General features: G+C 43.5%; 1 protein-coding gene across 1 annotated transcript in view; it reads left to right on the forward strand.

The window, feature by feature from the left end:
- The first annotated feature begins 236 nt into the window (after window positions 1-236).
- Window positions 237-23,020, forward strand: part of ESR1 (estrogen receptor 1) — a 222,016-nt gene continuing 199,232 nt past the window's right edge. The window contains exon 1 of the mRNA XM_008158585.3: window positions 237-1,464. Within this exon, the coding sequence (XP_008156807.2) occupies window positions 986-1,464 (479 nt within the window). The 5' untranslated portion in view covers window positions 237-985. The remainder of the gene's footprint in view (window positions 1,465-23,020) is intronic.

A 23,020-nucleotide genomic window follows, 5' to 3' on the forward strand; every position in this document is an offset into this window, starting at 1 on the left:
CCTGGTCCAACCCAAACTTACAAGTCCGGCTGGGAGGATCACAGAAAGTTGTGGCTGGAAGGGGCCACGTGGGGAGAATTTTTCACGAGGAAACTGAGGTTCCTCAGCATTCTCCTGATGGCCAGATGCAACCCTTTCCATAGGAACACCTTGAATCTCCATCCCACTCCCCGCTCCCCACCCCCCTACCCCCTTGCCCCAGATGCCTCCTATCTGTCCCTGCCGCTGCTGCTAAATATAGCTGTCTGTGGCTGCCTGCATCGGCCACCGCACCCCCCATCCGAACGCCCTATCTCCGTTACACAGTGGTCCTCCCCAGGGTCATTCTATGTACACACGACACACTTCCAGCCAACAAGGAGAGCGAGTCAAGCAGTGAGAGAGACAAACAGAGATAGATGGGAGTCTGGCACCGGGCACATAAGGCAGCACATTAGAGAAAGCCGGTGCCTGGCTCAGCCTTCGCAGTTCATTGGAAACACCGTCTGGCCTGGGCCACCTTTAGGAGATTCCTCTGCGCCTCCGGCCCCCACCCCGGCCCCCCGTCTCCTCCCCGCAGTACAATCCAGCCCCCATCCAGCGGTAACAAGTCAAGTTCAGGGAGGCGGCTCTTTGGGGTCGCTCCAAAACCAGTTGCGCCCGGAGTGATGTTTAAGCCAATGTCAGTGCAAGGTAACAGTCCTTGGCCGGCGTCCAGCCCCTTTGTAATGCACATGAGCCGGGGAGACCCGTCCTTAAAAAGTTGAAGACGGGGAGCCAGGAAGTTGGCTGCGCTCGCTGGTGTGTGGCCCCGGGAGGGTGGGATCCGGGAGACCCGGGGGCTCGGGACAGAGCCGGGCTGCGCTCCCCTCCCGGCGGGACCTGCGCTGCGCCGCCCCCGCCTCTAACCCGCGGGCTGTGCTCTTCTTCCAGGTGGCCCGCCGGCTGCTGAGCCCTCTGCGCAGCGGGGAGCCGCTCTGCACCTTGCCCGCGGCCGCCGCTGACCATGACCATGACCCTCCACACCAAAGCGTCCGGAATGGCCCTGCTGCACCAGATCCAAGGGAACGAACTGGAGCCCCTGAACCGCCCGCAGCTCAAGATCCCTCTGGAGCGGCCCCTGGGCGAGGTGTACGTGGACGGCGGCGGCGGCAAGCCCGCCGTCTACAACTACCCGGAGGGCGCCGCCTACGACTTCAACGCCGCCGCCGCGGCCGCCGCCTCCGCGCCCGTCTACAGCCAGTCGGGTCTCGCCTACGGCCCCGGGTCCGAGGCGGCGGCGGCGGCGGCGGCGGCGTTCGGTGCCAACGGCCTGGGGGGCTACCCGCCACTCAACAGCGTGTCTCCGAGCCCGCTGGTGCTGCTGCACCCGCCGCCGCAGCTCTCGCCCTTCCTGCACCCGCACGGCCAGCAGGTGCCCTATTACCTGGAGAACGAGCCGAGCGGCTACGCGGTGCGCGAGGCCGGCCCTCCCGCCTTCTACAGGTACCCGCGCCCCGCAGCGCCGCGCCCGCGTGGGGTGGCTGCCACGCGCCCCCGGGGCGGGAGGGAGGGAGCGAGGGAGCCGGGGAGGGTGGGGGGGGCCGGGGGGGAGCCGGGCAGGCACCGTGCAACCTGCGGCGCGGAGCCCAGGACTTGCGCCCCGAGGGCTAGCGCGCGGCCCCGCCCGGGCTTCTCCGTGGATCTTGCTTTGGAGAGGCAAGTTCCCGAGCTTGGCAGCTTTTAAAAAAATCCTTTTTTTTTTCCTTCTCCACCCCGCTACTGTCTGCCCGAGAGTCAGATCCGAAACCCCGTGTGCCTCCTAACCAAACAAATATTGGAAAACCTTACAAAGCAGCAGTCATTTGTGGGGAGAAACACCCCAAAGCGAGCGAACACAAGGCGCTTTGAGTCCCCAGTCCAAGTCCCGCTTTGGTGTTTCAGGCTGGAGGCGGCTGGGGTCAGGGGAGCTCCGTGTCATGTGTTTATGGTGATTTCAGCATTTGAATGTGCTCGGAAAACTCCCTTTCATCTAGAATCTCGGATTGGAAAGGTGATGATGATGATGATGATGATGATGATGATGGTGGTGGTGATGGTTTTGGGGGCAGCGATTCCTAGCAGCTTCTGTCCTCCTCCGGGCCCTGAGTTCAGGGCTTGACTGAACTGGACCTCAGACAGCAGTGGAGGAGCTGAATGGGTCTTAAGTTTCTGGGTTCTGAGTTCTCTAGCTGGGTCCTGTTGGAGCAGGTTGCTGGAATCTGACTCAGGACAGCCAGGACTCTGCAGGCATCCTGTGAGTTTGAAACATGCCTTCTGGAAGCAGGAGTGTTTTGGAAACACCCCTCTGCCAGGGAAATCGTATTTCAGGCCCACCGGGCAAGAAGGCCCGGGAGCCGGGAGCCGAGCGCGCGTTCGCTGCTGCCCTGTCTGTCCCTCCGTCTCTGTGGGAGAAGCCTGGACGGTCAGGGCTCACAGGCAGGCTTGTGGCTCAAGTAGCAAATGTGTAGTGTCCTTATTTTCCCCTCTAGTAGCGAATATACGTTCCTCCTGCCCCTCCCTCCCATTTTCGCTTTGATAGTTTCTCCCTTCCCTTCCCGATGGCCCTGGAGAGGGGTTGGGTGGGTGTTTCTGGTGACTCGCTGCGCTGGGCCACACAGGACGGGGATGCCCTGGAATGGGGTTGGGAAGCCTCAGGGCCCACGTGGTGGCTGGTGCTGAGCTAGGCAGGGCCTGACTGTCCCCGGCTGTCAGGTGCGCCTCCTCCCTCACCCCGAGCCTTCTGCATGCAAGCTGTGGCCCTTTCTATGCAGGGCTCTGTCTCCAGAGAAATCTATAGCGGAGGAACCAGGAGGAGGGTGCACACTGGTCCAGAGGATGCCGAGGGCAGGTTTTTGGGGTGTCTGAACTTACCCCCTATCCTTCAGCCCCCTCCAAGGATGCTCAAGCACCTCACAGCCAGACAAGTCCGGCCTGAGTTATTACTTCAGAGACAAGCAGGCAACACTTTCAAAACTTTAAAAAGAACCAGACTTGACAAAGCCGATGGCAAACTCATTCCCCTTTGTTTTATTTCAGGGTTAAAATGAAAAGGGAAAAATAAGTTATTCTGCCCACTTTATAAAAAAAAAAAGTGTTAGAACAAAATACAGCGATTACATCTAATTCACACACATTTTAAAACTCCTGGATGCGAAGGAAGGCTCTGCTAAGGGTGTGAATTCCATAACCTTAGGATGGACTCCAGAAACTATTTTCTTTTCCATTAATTTTCAGTTCTTTTATTGCAAATTAATGCTGCCGAATTTCAATGGGCGCTAATGAGACTGCTCCTCCGTGGATTATTTACTGCCTTGCTAATAATTGCAAAGTGAGCATGGTCAAATAAAAGGGGGTCACACTTTATTCAAAATTGTTCATCATCCCAGAGGCAAATAATATCCCTATAATGGGCCCCATCTTAAACTTTTTACAACGGATGATATTCAGATACTTTTAGAGTATTATAAAAAAAAAAGACAACTTTTTTTAAAAATTAAAAATTTCACGCAAGTAGGATTCTTTGTGGAAATTTAGTTTTAGAGTGATTTTTCCTTCGTAGTGTATTTCCCATAACATCCTTCCTCTTTTGTTTGAATCCTGCCTCTTATTACCCAGGGAGGAAGAGAGAGGTCTATGCGAGTGTTTGTTTAATATTCTTTAAAATATTAGTTAATATTTCCCCCCTTTGAATAACACAGGGTACAATAAAAGAATGAATGAAAACCGTTTAGGGAACTTTAACTTTCTTCAGTAGTGATCAAAAGTTTTGGGGGCCAAAAGCAGTGTTTTCAAAGTACTTGTTATGACCCAGAGAGTCATGACATCAGTTTAGTGAGTCTAGAACATTTTTTTAGGGGAATAAAATGGAAAAGAACATAATAGAAAATATCACAGTGCATAATATTTGGTAGGGTGGGTTTTGTTTCCTGAAAAATTGTTTTAATTATACCTGCTGTGTGTGCCGACTGTGATGTAAAATGTATTTCTTACTGTGGGTTGAGGCCAAAGAAATTTGAAAGCTATTGGCCTAAAATGTTATGTTCAGTTAGAAAACAAAAAATTCAGGTAAGTGCTTGGTGGTTTCATCGGCATAAACCAAAAAGCTGTTTTGATTCTCTTTATTTTATCTCTCCCCCAACCCCCATTAATTAGTTGGTGACTTTAGATCAGTTAGATTAAGCTTTACTATTTTTGAGAGTTTATATGAAGGGCACATTATTTAGCATAAGGATGCTATGGTTACTTTCTTCTATTGGCCACAATATGCAGCCATATCTATGCATGAAGCAATGTGACAGCTAAAACTGCCCTGGGCATATACTAATGTGAGAAACATTGTCACATATCCCAGCCAATTGTTATTAAGAGGAATACATGTATAAAGAGGCAAGCTGTGACTTCCTTCGCAAGATGTGCCTGACCTACCATTTCATGATGAAGGCAACTGGGACACATCTTATCCTGGGTTTCTTTTCAGAGTTCAAACAACTTAGGAAAGCTGGACCAAACTGAAGATGAAACTTAATCATATCCACTCTGATTGTTAAAATTCTAATGAGGTATTTAATGTTCCATGATTATTTCAGTTGTATTACTCAATATTCCTAAAGGCTAAATATTGCCCACTGCTCCAAATTACTTGACAATTACACAAGCCCTTTGCATCAAAGTCAGTGCCCTGGTAATTTGTATACTATTACACTGGCTGCGTGCTTTGAATGACTCTTCTGTCCACTGGTGACCACTTAAAACTATTTCTTAACTTTGAACAAGGCTCATCTCCAGGAAGAGATTTTAATGGCTAATTTTCAAGTTTCCAATAATTCTGTCCTTCTATTTTGGTGATATTTTAGCACCCTTTCTTTTCTTACTTTTTTTCATTTACTTAAATTGTTACTGTTCACCCGACATGACATGTCGTGTTGGTCTAAGAATAGTTCAAGGAGCCGCATTTTGCCTCGAGAATGAGTGTATTTTCGGTTGAGAATGGAATCATGTCTTCAATCCCCATTTCATTTTCACCTACTCCATGTGGCTTATACCTGTTCGCTAGAAAGCTCCTGAAGGATAATTGGCACTTATTCTAATTTTTTTTTCTCACAGTCAGTTAATTTGGGTGCTCAGATTATTTTTGTGAATATATTTAGGATATGACGTTCATATCCAGGGAATATTCAGGTTTGGTATTTTGGTTTCTTATTGTTTTATGGGTTTAAAAGACAGGGGCAAGAAATGGCAGGAATAATAGATATCAGGAAAAACGACAAAGATGTCAAACTTTCTGTTAATGATAAGACATTGGTAATTTTGTCAAGTGAGATAGTATGTGTGAAAGTGATACATTAGCTGTCCATGCATTCAATATTTTGTTCACACATTAATAATTGTTCTTGTACTTTTGTAAGCTAAAAGATAGTAGGGAAGATTAGATTGAAAGTGGTCAGGAGCTTCACTACAAATAGAGATTGATGATAATATGAAATCATTTTCTTTGGCAGCCAAATTTAAGTAAAATCTTCATCACCATCTGCACCCATTGCTTGCAGCCAGGGCTATCATAAAGAATATTTATCTTCCCTGGCTGGGTAGTTCATTTGGTTGGAGTGTTGTCCCATACACCAAAAAGGTTGCAGGTTCAATTCCCAGTCAGGACACATACCTAGGTTGGGATTTGATCCCCAAACAGGAGGCAACCGATTGATGTTTCTCTCTCACATTGATATTTATCTCTCTTTCCCTTCCTCTCTCTCTTAAAAAAAAAATCAATAAACATATCCTCAAGAGAGGATTAAAAATAAGTAAATAAAGGTAGTGCACCTTTAAAAAAGAAAAGCATCATCTCGAGCCACCAAGGTTGCTTGCGGGTTTGATCCCCTGTCAGGGCACACACAAGAATCAACCAATGAATGCACAGATAAGTGGAACCATAAATCCATGTTTCTCTCTCTCCTTTCCTTTCTCTCTAAAATCAATAAATAAAAAAATTAAAAAGAACATTTTTCTTATAGATACATTTTTAAAAAGTCCAGACCCTGATTATGTGAAGAGTTGTACACAAGGAATTTTAAGAGCTTTAATTGTATTTTTTCTAAAATGCATACTCAGTACAAAAATAACACATGGAATGCCTGCCTGCGACTTCAGTATTATTTTTAATGTAACTTTAGAGGAACATAGTCGAGAGCGCAGCATGCTGTGTTCCCTTCTTTCTCATGATACATTGGATGGATAGAGGCAAGTAAGCCATTTCGTTTAATTCCAAGTCCCAGTTTGCTTACCGAAGAATGGAAAACATAGTGGCCACAACTGTTTGGAACCCAAAGGCATGTGCCAGAAAAAGAGGCTCTATAATCCCCCAAACACGGCCACTTGAAACCAGGCAACCAAAGTGAAAGTGTGAGGGATTTCAGAGAGAAGAGCCATTCCACCAAACTCATCGAGGAGTTTTCTTTTATATTTTGAACTCTGCCGGTGAATTGACGAAGAATGTCATTTTAAAAACAGTGTGCCCGAGCTGTCCCCTACTTCATCCCCGAAACATACCCTGTCCTCTGAAAGCTGAGGACTTCAGTGGCTGGAGGGGTAGGGAAGCGCCTTTATAAGATTCTCGATTTCAGAAGGGAGAAACCATAATTCCCAAGTTCTGTACCTTAGAGAATAGCAGGAAGAATTATGGGGGAAATTTTGCCTTAATCAACAATGCTTTCAATTAAGTGTATATGCCTAGACCCTATTGAAGATTTGAAGAATAGGAAGGAAACTGTTTTGGTCCCAAACAACAACATCTTAGGTAGTTCAATAAAGTAATAATTTTAAGAAGCTAGGTTAAATAAGAAAGGGTATGCCTGAAACTTATAAATGACATGAAGGTGTGACAGTGGAATCGATGATGGTGGTGGTAGTGAGGATGATGGTGATGATGATGATTATGGGGTGATGATGATGATGGTGGTAGAGGTAGTGGTGGTAGTGGGGTGATGATGATGGGATGATGATGATGGAAGCAATGAAGTGTTGGTGGGTAGGATTTCTGGATGCCTATTATATAGCCAGAGAAGTTTATCCTGTACAGAAATAGAATCATTTAGTGTACTTCACATTTTTGTGAAGTTATAATTTAAGTAAATTGTCAAAAGTTCCAATAATGATATTATCAATAATTTTATACCATAAATTAAATAAGTAATTCTAATTGCTACACAGAAAATTAAAAAAGAAAAACCCAAACAAGCCTGGGTTCTTTTCATGTTTCCTCTGAACATTTTAGAGGGATAAACTGTGTCCTCAGTTTGCTTCCATAACATCCTCTACTTCCATCAAAAGTGTTGTCTTCAGTGAGACAGTAGGCTACTTTGGTCATTTTCTACTTTCTGGAGCTCCTATGAATTACACTTGGGAAAATTACAGTCCACTTAAAGTTAGTCAAGTTAATTAAGACAGGTCAAGGGCTGGACATTTATAAATGAGCCCTCAATACACTCACATGTGGTTATTTTTTTTAGAGAGATCTCCAAATGTTGTCAGCTACAACAAGAACGAAGGGCCTCTGCCATTGAAGCTCAGATTCTCACCTCCAGCTCTGAGGCTGCAGGGTTGTCTGGCCCAAAAGCTGCCCCCCAGCTCCCCGCTTCCCACATTCCCTGGTTGCAACCCAGCCTGCGCCGCCTGGCTGGCCAGGCTCATTCCGCCTCTTCCCAAACAGTGGTATGCAGCGTGCGTAGGGCCCTGCAGCCCATGTGTGTGCATGCCAGGCACTGCTTTCTGAGCAGTTTTCTAGGCAACCGGACTCACTTTCTGACATAAAGGTTCTGGATTTTTTCTAAGACCCTTTACATTCTTTTAGGCCTCGTTTTCTGTATCAAGCTTCCTTTTTTTTTTTTTTTTTTTTTTTAAACACTCCATCTGTATATTCCTAGTTTTTTCCTTCCATCTTTTCTGGGTTTATTTTTTTTATTAACCCATTTAATTTCTTTTTTAATTTTAATGAAATTTGAAATAGGACTCAATAGATTGCCTATCCAGCACTGGTAAGCCAGTGTTATAAGACTATGCCTTAACGTTCTAGAGTGGCATTAATTAGATGGAAAGTTTTAGAAAATGAATTTTTTTTTTTCATCCCTAAGCATAGAAGCATAAAACAAACAAAATCAGAGCCTGGCCAATGTGGCTCACTGATTGAGCATTGACCTATGAGCCAGGAGGTCACGGTTCGATTCCTGGTCAGGGCATATACCAGGTTGCAGGCTCAATCCCCAGTGTGGGGTGTGCAGGAGGCAGCCAAGCAATGATTCTCTCTCATCATTGATGTTTCTATCTCTCTCTCCCACTCCGTCCTTTCTGAAAACAATAAAAATATTAAAACACACACACACACACACACACACACACACACACACACACACACACAAAATCAGAAAGAAATCTTCACTTAGTAGAGATGCTTTGACATCTCATTCACCATTCATTTGGTTACCTTGGTCCAAATTGCATAGCTCATCCATGGCATAGATGAAATAAAATGCATTTGTATATGCCAAGCAGTTCCTATGTCAGTGTTAGCATTTAGCAGCCAGGCAATGCGACGGCATGAATGGTGAGGTCCGAGGGCCTCATCCTCCCGCGTGCGGATTTGGTGTGGAGATCAAGTAGTTTCTTGGCTGCTGCCCCCTGGGTCTCAGGTCCAGGAGAACTTGTCATGGCGCTTAAAGCTGACGGCAGTTCCCTGCTCTGCTAACAAAACCACTCGTTTTTGAAATGTTGTAGGTGTGCCCGTGATCTGTTTTACTTATTTCATGAAGGTATTTGAAGTGGTATTATTCCCTTTGTCAAGCTTTTGCAAGGCAACACTGGTATCAGCATAACTGATTTCAAGAGTCCTTAAGGGTCCCGCATGCTAACTTTGACTTCTGCTTTTGTTGTTTTGAAGACCTCACAAATGGTTGGGTTTATTTCTGTTGGAATATTTCAAGCAATTCAGCGAGAAAGGATGTACATTCCAATTTGAGTACAAGAGGCAATTTGGTTGCATTGAGAAGTTATTTTCTTTAGTTGTCTGAAGAGAACGTGTGGGGCTGTCGGAGGCCTCTTTGGTTTCTGAGAGGAGGGGCCCTGAGCAGTGGCCCAGAGATGGTCACTCTCAGTGCCTCTCTTCTCTCCGCCCTCAGCAAAGTGCATGGCCCGTGCAAGTCCGGAGGGCTGTGAGTTGGGTGACTGGCTGCTGGAGGTGGGCAGGGAGCGCAGTTACAGTGATCCGCTCTGGTCTCCTGTCTGGGAGAGAGGCCATTCAGGAGGGGTCCTCAGCTGTGATTGTAAGAATGTGGGGACTCTGTGACCCCCCCTTCCTTCTTAAAAGGAGAAAGGATTCCCCAGGAAATTCCAAGTCCAGCTCACCCCCATTATTTCCGGATTCTGTATTTACAAATTTGCCTGCTGTCTAAAATGTATTTGCAACCCCCAAATCAATATTCATGATACTTTCTGGGTCATTCGCTGACATGCACAGAGTGGTGAAAAATCTGAGTCATCGGCCGGCATGCACATCCCCGGCTGAGGTCAAACGAGGCGACACTCTGCCTTCTGGTTTCAGCTCCTCCTGTAAACAAGTGTCCGGTTCGAGGTCTATTTAGTGCCACTTAAAAAAAAATATCTTGTGCTTTTTGTTGGTGATTTTGCTGTTCAAAAATGACCCCCTGGTATAGCCCTGAAGTGCTGTCCAGTATTTCTAAGCACAGGAAGGCTGTGATGTCTTATTGAGCAAATACAAGTGTTAGGTCAGCTTCATTCACACATGAGTGCTGTTGGCCATGAGTTCAATGCTCATGAATCAACAATGTATGATGAGTAAGGTGTCTTTAAACAGAACCACACACAGCAAGGCCATGCATTGATTGGTGATGAAAATGTTACGACCAGAGCTTTGAACACTGTATTCCTCCTAGGGGCAATGGTCCCGTATTCCCTAATTCAGTATTTGTGACCACTCTATAGACCATAACTACCGCCAACCATGAGAACTGATGTATGTAATAGGTGACTAAAGCACGGGGTGGGAAGCCAGGCAGCTTAGGTTTCTGGGTGACTCCTGACTAGTTGTGACCTCTGGCTCAATGTGCCTCAGTTTACTTATCTGTAAAATGCCAATCCAAATAGGGCCCACATCTTTTGGTTGTTGTGAGGATTAAAGAAGTTTATAGCTGTCAAGAGCTGAAAATATGCCCAGGGCATAGCAGTCATTATTTTGTCATTACTTCTTCAGACAGGAATTGGCAACCACACATCAAAGAAGGTGAATATAAATCTGGAAAATTTGTAATTTCCCTGTGTTTGCTTCGTTTGCCTTTAAGAGACAACCCTAATATCCTATTGTGATGAGAAGTTAAGCTTTTCCTAAAAAAAGCAGGAAGCTGCTATTTCTTGAAATGCTTAAAATATGCGAGGTACTATGCTAGAAAACCAAAACAAAGCAACTGTAATAAACTCCAAATAAGGAAAAAAAAATCAATCAATAAAAAGAGGAAGGCGCATTAAGGACGGTGGACTGAAGTGACCCCAGAGAGGGAAGTTGTTGAAACTGATGTAGCAGTTTATAAAGCCCCTCGGATGTGCAGAGGGCAAAGAGGGAACTTGTGTGTACTTTGAGGAAAAGGAACTGGGGAAGGATGAGGGACGAAAGCTAACAATTACAGAGCATCTACAATGATGAATTTTCAATCTTGGCTGTGCAGTAGAATCAAGGATGATTTCAGAATCATCCAGATGATTAAAAAACTACTGGGATCTGGGCCACATCTGAGTGGTTCTGATAATTGCTCTGGGGTTGCAGTGGGAATAAGCAATTTAGAAAAACAAAACAAAGCAAAAAACTCCTTGGGCTTTCCACCGCGCCCCCCCTCCCCCCCTCGCCGTGTAGTCCTCTGATTTGCAGCCTGACAGCATTCTCTAAGTGGGGTCATATTTAATCTCCCTCCAAACATGTATCTCATTTTTAAAGATGAGGTTGTGCAGTTTGGAGAGGTCTGAGAGGGTGCTCAGGGTTTTGCTGTGCTTTTACCCTGAGGAGGAGTGTTCGAGCCCAGATCTGCCTGACTGCAAGTCTTCATTTTATTGAGCCACTTGGGTATCAGAATCAGAGGGTAAAAGGCGCACCGAAGGGACAGATGACAGTAACATTGATTTCTACTTATCTTTCCAATATACGATTTGAAGTAGGGCGTTGCAATGGATATTGACTAGATACCAAGAAGACACAATGAAGAATATGAGACTGCAGACTTTGCCATGGAATATGAAGATGAAAGTAGGAGACAACCTGAAACACAGTGCAGATATACCCCTAGGCCAATCAGCTTGTTCCGTTTAGGTTTTTGTTACGTGTTGAGATAATTGCTGGTAATTGATGCCCTCGAACTCGCCCCCAACAGCGTTCTCTTTCCTTTAGTTTTTCAGATAGTGGCCAGACTCTATTATTGTTTATGAAACTTTAAAATCTTAAATATCAGAACACTTGATGGATGGCACAGAATTTCCAGTTGTGTGCTTGGCAAGTTCGTTGAAGTCTTTAATGTGGAGGACGTCATTAAAGCTCTCCTTGTGTGCTTCTTTCCATCATGAAGTATTTACACAATTCTGCCCGCAAATAGAATGTGTTCTCTTTTTATTGCCCCTGCCCCACTTTGCATTTTAGAAGACTCATTTATTGATAAGGGAAGCAGGCATCCAGGCGCCCCACCTTGGCACCCAAGCCCAGGGCAGGGTTTGGTGAGGCTTTCCCAACATGGCTCAATTCTCAAGGCTGCTCTTTTCGTCATGTCACTCTGCCCAGAATCAGCAGCTGAAAGCAAGTCTTTGAAGTTTTAGAAACATGTATAAACATGTATAAACATGTATAAACATGTATAAACGCAACTTCTCGAGGAAGACATGGGTGAACATGGGTCTCCCCCAATGCTCGCAGGACTAGAAGTCCAGGTTCCAGGCCGCACACAATGGGGGGCTATCAACTCACCGGCCCAGGGCTCCTTGGTTCTTTGTTCTTTGTTTCTGATGCTCAGCAATTACGATAGATGAAACCAAAGTTGCTTTTCTAGACGGAATCCAAGGGTCTTCTAAGAAGTCTGTGTTTGACACGAGGGAATAGCTAGCAGAGTCATCAGGGAATTTGTAGAAGCAGTCACAGGTTCTAGAGTTTTTATGTTGAACACTGGAGTTCACAGAGATGCAATATTAATCATTTTCTAGCAAGCCTTAACACAGACAAGAAGTTTCTTCTCAGATATCTCTCCTACTATTCTCTCCTTTCTCTACACATGGCCAACTCCCTATTATTGCTGCAATAGGTTCCTTACTGGGTTTTCGGGTTGTGAGCTTTCAGACTCGAATTTTTCGGTTTCCTCCCAGAGCATAGTTGACATACCAGAGTGTATGTTTGAGCTGGTCTTTCCTCTGCTTTTTAAAGAAGGCTGCAGTGGCTTCTCACTAGTCATAGGTCATATGCACATTCCAGAGTGTGGCATTCAAAGCCCTTGGAGTTTAATTCCAGCTAACCTCCTCCTGTCACTCCATGAAGCTTTTGTTCAAACCATACTTAAATGGCACTTTCCCACTCCTGCTATTCATAGTTACTTTCATCCCTAACGTGTACCATTTATTCCCATCTCTGTTAGGCTGATTCTACCCAGAAGTCAAGGCTCAACTCAAATGCCACCTCTACCTTGGAAATCCCCACAGAATGCCTTTCATTATGGTTGTAGGTAGATTTGTCTCCCTTGTTTGTTTAATAGATTTTATTGGTTATATATATTGATTTAATAGATTTTTGTTAATTAATATATCTATTTACTTACTCAGAAAACTTTATTGAATCATGTACTGACTTGTATTGTAGATACAGAGATTAGACACTTCATCTATCGTGAAGTCACTCATAGTCTAATGAGGGAGATGTCAAGTGTATAGACTTGTCATACACTTGTTATAAGAATTGTGATAAAGAAGGGACCATTGGGGACACAGAGGAAGAACGGGCCCCCATGTATGGATGCCAAAGTCCAAAATGGTTTTATGGAAGGATGTGGCCAGGCAAAGAAGGGCAAGGCAAGGGTATGAAGAGAGGCTGAGTCTTAGTTCCTGGTATTCCCTATGGTTCCAGTCCAGTTCTTTGGATAGAATACATGTTTAGTAATTTATACAGCCACATTGTTGAAATAACAAAATAAGGGATAATTGCTAAGAATCAGAGAAATAACTTGATAATAGCAGTTGTTAGTATTTTTTTTTGAGTATAGTGCACAAGGCACTGTGCTGAAAGCCTTAAATGATCATCTTGCTGAATCCTTACCCCAACCGTAAGAGGCTGGCACTGTTATTATTCTCATTTTATTGGAGAAGAAACTAAAACTGAGAGAGGGGAAGTGACTTGTTCAAGGTCACACAGCTAATAATGGAGGACTGGGGATTCTAAATCTAGAAGTTGACTCTGGAGCTCAAGTTCTAAACCACTAATTATGCAAGAAAACTGGCAAGATGTCTCACTGATAGACTTACTCAGCAGTTGGTGTGTTAATTCCTTTTGATATCTTTATATTCTGTTGTGACAATGATTTATTACTTTTTAAATTAAATTTTTAAAAATTACAATTTACATTCAATATTATTTTGTATTTGTTTCAGGTGTACAGCATAGTGGTTAGACAATCATATACCTTACAAAGTGTTCCCCCCCAATATTTTCATTACCCACCATACATAGTTATTGCAATATTATTGACTACTAGAAGCCCGGTGCACAAAATTCATGCACTTGCGGGGGGAGGGCAGTCCCTCAGCCTGGCCTGTGCCCTCTTGCAGTCCAGGAGCCCTGGGGGGATGTCTGACTGACGGCTTAGGCCCACTAAGCCATCAGTTGGACATCCTTAGCATTGCCACGGAGGCAGGAGAGGCTCCCACCACTGCCGCTGTGCTCGCCAGCTGTGAGCCCAGCTTCTGACTGAGCAGCGCTCCCCCTGTGGGAGCATACTGACCACCAGGGGGCAGCTCCTGCATTGAGTGTCTGCCCCCTGGTGGTCAGTGCACATCATAGTGACTGGTCATTCCACCATTTGGTCATTTGTATATTAGCTTTTTATTATATAGGATACTAGAGGCCTGGTGCACGAAATTCATGCATGGGTAGCGTCCCTAGGCCTGGCAGGCAATCAGGGCTGCTTGAGGCCTTTCAGCTGCTGGCCAGGGCCTTCCCTCCCTGGCTGCCGGCTCCTGGCCAGGGTCTTCCTTCGTTTTGCACTGCCCCCTGGTGGTCAGCGCATGTCATAGTGAGCGATCAAACTCCCTGTCTCAAACTTCCGAGGGGACACTTTGCATATTAGCCATATATATATATATATATATATATATATATATATGTATATATATTTATGTATATATGTATATATATATATTTCCTATGCTCTACTTTATATCCCCATGATGACTTTGTAACTAACAATCTGTACTTTCCAATTCCTTTATCTTTTCACCCAGTCCCCCAAGCCTCCTCTCCTCCAGCAGTCATCAGTCTGTTTTCTGTATCTATGAGTCTGTTTCTATTTTGTTTGTTTATATTGTTCTTTAGATTTCACATATACATGAAATAATATGGTAGCTGTCTTTCTCTGACTAATTTCACTTAGTATAATACCCTCTAGGTCCATCAATGTTGTCACAAATGTTAAGATTTCATTTTTTTTATGGCTGAGTAATCTTCCATTGTATATATGTACCACAGCATTTTACCCACTTGTCTATTGATGGACACTTGGGTTGCTTCTATATCTTGGCCCTTGTAAATAATGCTGCAATGAACATAGGGTGCATATATTCTTTCGAACTAGTATTTTGGGTTTCTTCAGATATATTCCCAGAAGTGGAATCACTGGGTCATAAGGCAGTTCCATTTTTTATTTTCGAGGAATCTTCATACTGTTTTCCATTCCGCATTCCCACCAACAGTACACGAGGGTTCCCTTTTCTCTGCATCCATGACAGCAATTGTTGTTGATTTATTATTGATGAGAGCCAGTTGTGACAGTGATTTAATCTTAGGCTATGTCCCGAAGCTACTTCTTTTAGTTTTATGGAAAATGGCTATTTTTAAGATTCTTGCTAAAAGCATGTTTAAACAATTTTCCATTAAGTAGGGGGATGTTTTCCCTTCTAATATCAGAAAGAACCATTAAATAAAATCCCACAAAGACTTCCTGATAGCAACCTTATGCATGTGAAACCCACCCAAGAATTTTAAATCTGGACAGAATTATAGTGTTATTTTGGTTCAACCCCCCACCCCCCCCTTTTTTTTTTGCAGAAAAAGGTAATAAAATCACAGTATTTTAAATCTAGGAGAGACCTTAGGCATGGTGTGCTTCGATCTCTGTATTTTCCAAATGAAGCAACTGAAGTCTAGAGAGGTGAGGGACTTGCTCATGGTTTCCCAGCTAGGGCAGGCAGAGACAGGACTAGAACCTTGTCTGCCTCCAGCCCACTACTTCGCACTTAACAGATGGAGGCATGACCGGCCTCTGTTCACCGAGGACACAGAAGCCATGCTGGACTCATTGCTGTAGTTCTGCTATGTGGACCTAAAGCTTAAGCAAAGTGGAATAAAGGATGATGCTTGGTGCTGATCACTATTATATTATAGTGATAGTCAAAGTGAATGTACTGGCCATGCCTGTCTACATAGGCCATCTGCTTAATTGGCATATGGTCCCTGTGAATTTTTTAACTTGGTGTGCCACTTCAGCTTTAAGGATCTAGTGGAAACTTATTTCTTATACCACTTACATTGTTTTCTTTCAGTTCTAATAACTATATCTGGTTTCCTTCGTGATTAAAGATTTCTTTTCTTGTTTTTCTTTTCTTCTTTTCCGTTTCCAGGGCTTAAAGGTTAGGGATTACTTAACCAGGTTTTTCTTGAGACTTACGAAGACTACTTTCAGATTTCTGAAGCAGTTAGGTGCTATTTTTATTCCACAATTTCCAATGTGAAAATGGAACTTGCATGATTTCATAATAGATATTTCACCTGAGTATTGGCAAAATTAAAAAAAAATAATAATTCAATCTGTGCTTGATCCAGCAGCCAGGTTACAATAGACACTTTTTTGTAACATGGTCCTTAAGCTGAAAAGCATGTGTCTTCGTTGAGGCTAATTATGTTGGTTATATGCTGTTTACTATTAAATTTTTCCTCTTGTAGTTTAATATTGTTCCAGGAAATGAAATGTAAGTTTAATAAGAATGGCAATTAATGGAACCATATGTCATAAGTATAATTAATGTTCCTGATAAATGTATTAAATCAGGACATGGCTGATGGTTATAATTGTACTAAGCCAAGTTGATTTGACACCATTTCTTCTGTAGAAATTTATATTTATCAGGATAAGATTTAAAATGAAACAAAACTATAATATTTTTTTCACTTTCATTTTTACTAATGAGTTAAAGAACTGATAGAATTGTCAAAATATTAAATTGACAATGAAAAGGAGGTAGTAATAACTTCATAGTTTGCAACACAAGGAGAGCATGTAGGAATGAAATATGCTTTTATTAACGTTCTATGACTTTTATATGTGTGAAAGAAAGACAATTGGGGTGGTAGAACTCAGTATAGACTCTTGAGGTGGCCTTCCCACTTATTTTCTCTCTTGTCAAAAATTGTAGCCCCAGCCGAAACTGGTTTGGCTCAGTGGATAGAGCATCAGCCTGCGGACTGAGAGGTCCCAGGTTCGATTCCGGTCAAGGGCATGTACCTTGGTTGGGGGCACATACCCAGTGGGGGGTGTGCAAGAGGCAGCTGATCAATGTTTCTCTCTCATTGGTGTTTATAACTCTCTATCCCTCTCTCTTCCTCTCTGTAAAAAATCAATAAAATATATTTAAAAAAAATTGTAGCCCCAAATGTATTTTCTTCTGGTGGCAACAATAATATCAATATCCTCTCAGCAAAATGACTTCCACTAAGAAGGTGGAAACAAAACTACCATCATGATTTCTTTTCCTCTTGCCATTACTTTTATTTATTTACAGGGCGGGGTAAAGTAGGTTTATAGTTGTGAGTACCCGAAACAGTTTATTCTTGTATTATTATTATTTATTAATTATTGTATCATATTACTTATTAATTATTGTATCAAGTTATTATCTTCCATAGGAACAAGTGTAAACCTACTTTTACTCCATCATGTATTTATTAAAAAATTTTTTTTTAATTAAAAAAATGATGGTTTACATTCGATATTATTTTGTATTAGTTCCAGGGGTACAGCCTAGTGTTAGACAATCACATACTGTACAGAGTGTTCCCCGTGATATTTCCAGTGCCCACCTGGCACAGAAATAGTCCTGGGGATCAAAGCACAGCAGAGGAAACACAGTCGATAACACTGTAGTAACCCAGGGATGTTGTAGGAGCTTTTGCCCCGCCACCCGCATTCTGGTGGCACTTGGCAGGCAGGTGGTGCAAAAACACAGAAAGGGGGATTAGGTCAGTGGCAGCTTTTTCTAAGTCAATATTTCTCTTGGAAGATGATCATTTTAACCACCTCAGGGTTTAGGCTAAAACTTTCTAATTGGCACTACATGAAGGAGAGCCTCAGCAGTAGACAGAAAGTGAAAAAGACCAGTTAAAGTCACAGGCTTCCTGGTACTGTGCCAGGTAGTACTTACCCGTGACCAAAACGATGTGAATCAGAAGGTGCGTCGTCTTTAAACGCCCAGGTCATTTCAGTAAATGGGTGTTTAATGCGATATCTCCTTGGCCCAAGAGTTAACGCACCTTCAAAATTGCCTGCTTTTGTCCAATACAGACATTTATCTCTTGATGAGAAAAACATGGTTAAGCTTGTGATCATTAACCTTCCCCACTGTCCTGAGCTCAACTCTGAGATCTCTGCAGGCCTGAGGTATCTCGGAGCCTTCTCTTAAAGGCACCATGTTTCAGATTGCCAAGTAAAATACAGGTTGCCCAGGCAAATTTGAATTTTAGGTAAAAAGCAAAACATTTTTTTTTTTTAGTATAAGTATGTCCCATGTGATATAATACTAAAAAATTATTTGTTGTTTATCTGAAATTCAATTTAACTGGGCATCTTATATTTTTATTGGTTAAATCTGGCAGCCCTAACTATGTTACATCACTGTTAACTGTTTCTTTCTTTATCAGGGTTTTTTTTTTTCTTTTTTTTTTTTACTGTGTTTTTATTTTTGGGGCCTGAAGGTTATCTTTTATGGCTTCCCCCTCCAGCTAGTATACAGATGCCTGCCTGTCTTTTCCTACTAGGAAAGGGAACATGCCACTGTAGAGTTTGCATGTTTATTTTTGCCATCATTATTGATTACAATTCAGGATCTAGCTTTAAAGGAAGCACAGAAAGACCTAGCTGTTCATTCTATTATCTGAAAAGACAGGCAATTGAAGTACAAGGGGAAATATTATAATGGAATATTACAATATAACAATTCTGCATGAGGAGAAAATTCAGGAGTCAAATCTAGTCAAAGACCTGGGCCTCAGAACTATTAATTAGGTAGCTTTTCTATGTAACATAGTGAGTGCTACAGAAATTACACGTTTCTTGGTTGTTTTGGGGGAATTCTCTTATTTTTGAGGCATTATTGGATTTCAGAAAATAGTTTCGAAAAATGCTTCTCTGAAATGCTTCCTAAAGTGTAAATGATTTAGAAGAAAAGTACAACTCCTCCCCTGGTAAAACATTAAACAGATCTACACTCCTTCTACCTTGAGTTTGCAGCACATTGGCTTGGCGGAGCTGAGAGCGGGAGAACCTGAGCTTGGCCATGATGGCTTGGGAGACAGCGTTTCACATGAGGGGCCAGGATGCATGGCTACAGATGGGCTAGTGGGGAGGGTGTGTATCATGGGGGATCTCCACTGCATGGACACAGGGGGTTTGTAAAGAAATCAAGGTGTGAGCCCTAGCTGGTTTGGCTCAGTGGCTAGAGCGTTGGCCTATGGACCGTAGGGTCCCACGTTCGATTCTGGTCAAGGGCACGCACCTTGGTTGTAGGCTCCTCCCTGGCCTAGGCCCAGGCCCTGGTTGGGGCACGTATAGGAGGCAACCAATTGATGTGTTTCTCTCACATCGATATTTCTCTCTGTCTTTCCCTCTCTCTCTAAAAATCAATGGAAAAATATCCTTGGATGAGAATTAGAAAACAAACAAACAAACAAACGAACAGAAATCAAGGTGTGAAAAAGGAGATGCCCAGCAGTCAGTGGGATAAGGAGATGCTCTAATCTTCTGAGTATGGGTGGGCCAGATAGCTATACACGTGTAAGAAACACTCCGAGGTCTTCTTGGTGAGGCCATGGCAAATGAAGTGTGAGCGAGAATTCCCAAGTCAGGGGAAATATTTCCTTTTACTCAGTTCTAACCCCAGGACAGTGAAGAATTCCGAGTTGAACTCCAAGACCCAGTGGGAGGGGTGAGTTGGAGCAAGGCTAGAAGTGTGTTCTCCAGGGTTCTCAGCCTCTTAGGAAGCTGGTTGTTTCAGCGGAGGCCCCTGGCTGACAGCAGAGTGATTTTGCCCCAGTTGGATGTGAGCCAGGTGTGAGCAGAGCACTGGCGATGGGAAGGTAGTGAATCGGGGGTCAGTTTGGTTGATTGTTTTTGGCTTCATACCATCCTTACACCCTGCACATCTACATCAGAAGAATCAGGAAGAGTATTTCAGAGCTAAATATAAAAAGTTGTGAATACCACCAAGGCCGACTCTTGTAGGAAGATAGAGTAAGTGGAATAGAGACTGGGAATCTGAGCCCTTATCCCCAGAGATTTCAGGTTGCCTCTGACTCCACTGTCTAGACACAACCGTCGGAGGATACTGTCTGGAAATGGGAGGAAGCTGTGGAGGCTGCTGCCCAGAAATGAGAAGAAGCCGTGCAAATGCAGAGGCTGGAACTCGCCAGTCTGTGCAGGGAGGCCTGCCTGGGGCACGGATGTTTCCAAAGAGTAGCGAGCACCTGTTTCTGTCTGTTTATTTTCATTTCTCAGTTTTTATTAATTCCACTCTCAATATTAGCTAGTTTTAAAAATCATCTGAAAATGTCATAATATACCTACAATTTACAACCTTTTTAAAAATATACTTTATTGATTTTTTTCACAGAGAGGAAGGGAGCGGGATAGTTAGAAACATCGATGAGAGAGAAACATTGATCAGCTGCCTCCTGCACACTCCCCACTGGGGATGTGCCCACAACCAAGGTACATGCCCTTGACCGAATCGAACCTGGGACCCTTGAGTCTGCAGGCCGACTCTCTATCCACTGAGCCAAACCGGTTAGGGCTACAACCTTTTTTTGATTGTGCTAATATACCAATCCTGGGAAGATTTTAAAAAATATTTTTGTGTGTGATTTTTACAGAGAGAGAAAGGGATAGGGAGAAACATTGATGGGAGAGCGAAACATTGATTGACCACTTTCCACACACTGCCTACAAGGGATCCAGCTCCAAACCTGGGCACATGCCCCGACCAGGAATCAAACAGGCAACCTTTCAGTGCACGAGACACTGCCCAACCAACTGAGCCACACTGTCCAGGGCCCTGGCAGATTTTAGGACAAATTCATTCTGGAAAGTTGCTGTGACCCTGGAACCCTAGCCCTGATGTTCTTCTGAGGGGCTGGGGTACCAGTAGTTCGAACTCTGTATGGGGGCCACTGCAATAATGAGGCGATGGGCCAGGCTTTTACTGAGCTGTCTGTAATCCTTGGATTTGGTCTTCAAGAGTGTCACTATGTTTTAGAGGGTGAGGGTGGCTGCAGGCTAGGGCATTCATCACACTGGATGATGAGGTCGTTGATGCCGGTGGAGTATGGGGTCAGCTCAGGATCTGGTAGGTGTCCCGGGTACTTGAGACTCTGGCTTTAGAAAACTGATGACTTCCTGGTCACCACATTGGACCATTGATCTAAGAAATAATTGAAATCACTGTTTGGCAATATGGTTTTGAGATCAATGCAGCCTATTGATGTGCTGTTACCTTATTCTATTGATGTTGTAAAATGGCCACCTAGGTTCACTGGATGGCTGACCCTGTTCGTTCATTCGTTCATTCATTCATTCATTCATTCATTCAACAAATATTTATTGGCCAGTTTCTCTATGTCAGGCACTGTTCTAGGCACTGTGAATAGACCTATGATCAAATCAGACAAATGGGTAAAGGTCTCATTGCTAAGGTGATCTTTAAGAAAAGATTTGAAACAGAGAAGGGTCCCATGAGGGTATGCCAGTGAAAAGAATTTCAGGATGTGCTCACAGCAGTGAAAAGGCCCTGAGGCAGGGGCATGCCTGGAGTGTGTGTATGACAGTGAGGCCTGACTGACTGGAGTGAAGTAAGAAGGTGGAGGTGAGTATGGAGAGGAGTGTAGGGGTCAGAATGAGTGGGGCCCTTGAAGGCCATGATCAGGATGCTGGCTTTTACTTCAAAGGAGTTGGAGACCCAGTAGAGGGTTTTGAAGAGAGAAATGACCTAATCTGACTTTTTATTGTGAAAGTTTTCAAATCTTAACAGAAATGAAGTGGTATAATGACCCTTCATGTACTTATCACCCAGTTTTGATGATGATTATTTTTATTTGTAGATGTTTCCATGTTCAATTCTAAAGGATGAAGACTTTTAAAAACACAACCACATTATTACTACCATATTTTAAAAGTTAAGACTTTTAAAAAAATATCAAGAATTTGATAGGTACTTTGAAGGTGAAGTGATGGATTTCCTGACAGTTGTGATGTAGCATGCGAGAGAGGAGTCAAGGATTGGACAATAATTAAACTCCTTTTCACTGTCATACATTCATTGGAAGATTACTCATACACACTTCAAAATACTCTTTAAAGACTAACATTAGCATCTGGCTTCAGGATTTTTAGTTTCTTTCCAGAAACATTATTCAATGCCACCAATTCTCCAGCTAAATAAAGTATTGTTATTTCTATTTTCAAATGAGGCTAAGTGGCATAGAGTTGCTGACATGTTAAGTAACTTATTCTAGAGTCCCTTAGATAGTGGTTGGGAAAATTCTGGCAAACTGGGAGTGACTTACCCACACTTGAGACTTCTTTTGCTCTATTGTCTCTTCTTGTCTATGGGAAATCTGGGCAGGCAGTTGGGTACATGTCAGGGCTGATGTACCAACCTCTCAAGGTACTTTAATTATTCCAAAGACTATCATAGCGCTAGTTTCATACAATTCAACTGAATGGAATGCAATTTAAATAAATTCGAAAGATTTATTGGCTGCCTCCGATATATTAGATGTTGTTCACAGGGTTTCACAGTCTAACAGGCAAGAAACCTGTGTGACCATTCTTTGCAATGCAGTGTGAAGCAGGGGGCAGGGGTTGCGAGAACTTGTGGTACAAGATGTAGAGGTAGCAAAGTGGAGAAGTTGAGCCTGAGAGCAATTAGGATTTCTCCAGGCTCCCAGTGGCTGGGCAAGGGCATTGTTGGCAGGACACAGCTTGAGCAAAGGCAGGAAGGCAGCAAAGGCAGGGCAGGTATGGGATGTGCACAGAACTGGCTGCTGGAGTACAAAGTACCTGGAAGGTGATTGAAGGAGAAGCAGGAGATGAGTTTGGAGAAAGTGGTCAAGAAGCTCCAGAGAGCACTTTGTATATGTTACCCTCAGCCAAAGGGATACTATTAGCACATCAAACTCCCAAACTCCCTGCATGATATAGAAGCGCTGCCCGTGATGGGGGGTATCACACACCAACCCAATGGTCTCTCCATGAAATCCACACAGTGTGCGTATCCCACGTGTTCCAGCGACACAATCTTCTTTGTCATTTCTACACCCCAGGGTGATTTACGGGGTCTTCTGAGAAGTTAGCAAGACTTTTTCTTTATTGCATCAGCAGCAAAAGAATTGGTTGCTTTTGAGCTTGTTTTCTGTCGGGTGGATAAGAAAAATAAAATAAAATAAAAGTAACTCCGAAGGTTA

Source organism: Eptesicus fuscus, chromosome 10, assembly GCF_027574615.1.
Source record: "Eptesicus fuscus isolate TK198812 chromosome 10, DD_ASM_mEF_20220401, whole genome shotgun sequence".
NCBI classification, from domain to species: Eukaryota; Metazoa; Chordata; class Mammalia; order Chiroptera; family Vespertilionidae; genus Eptesicus; species Eptesicus fuscus.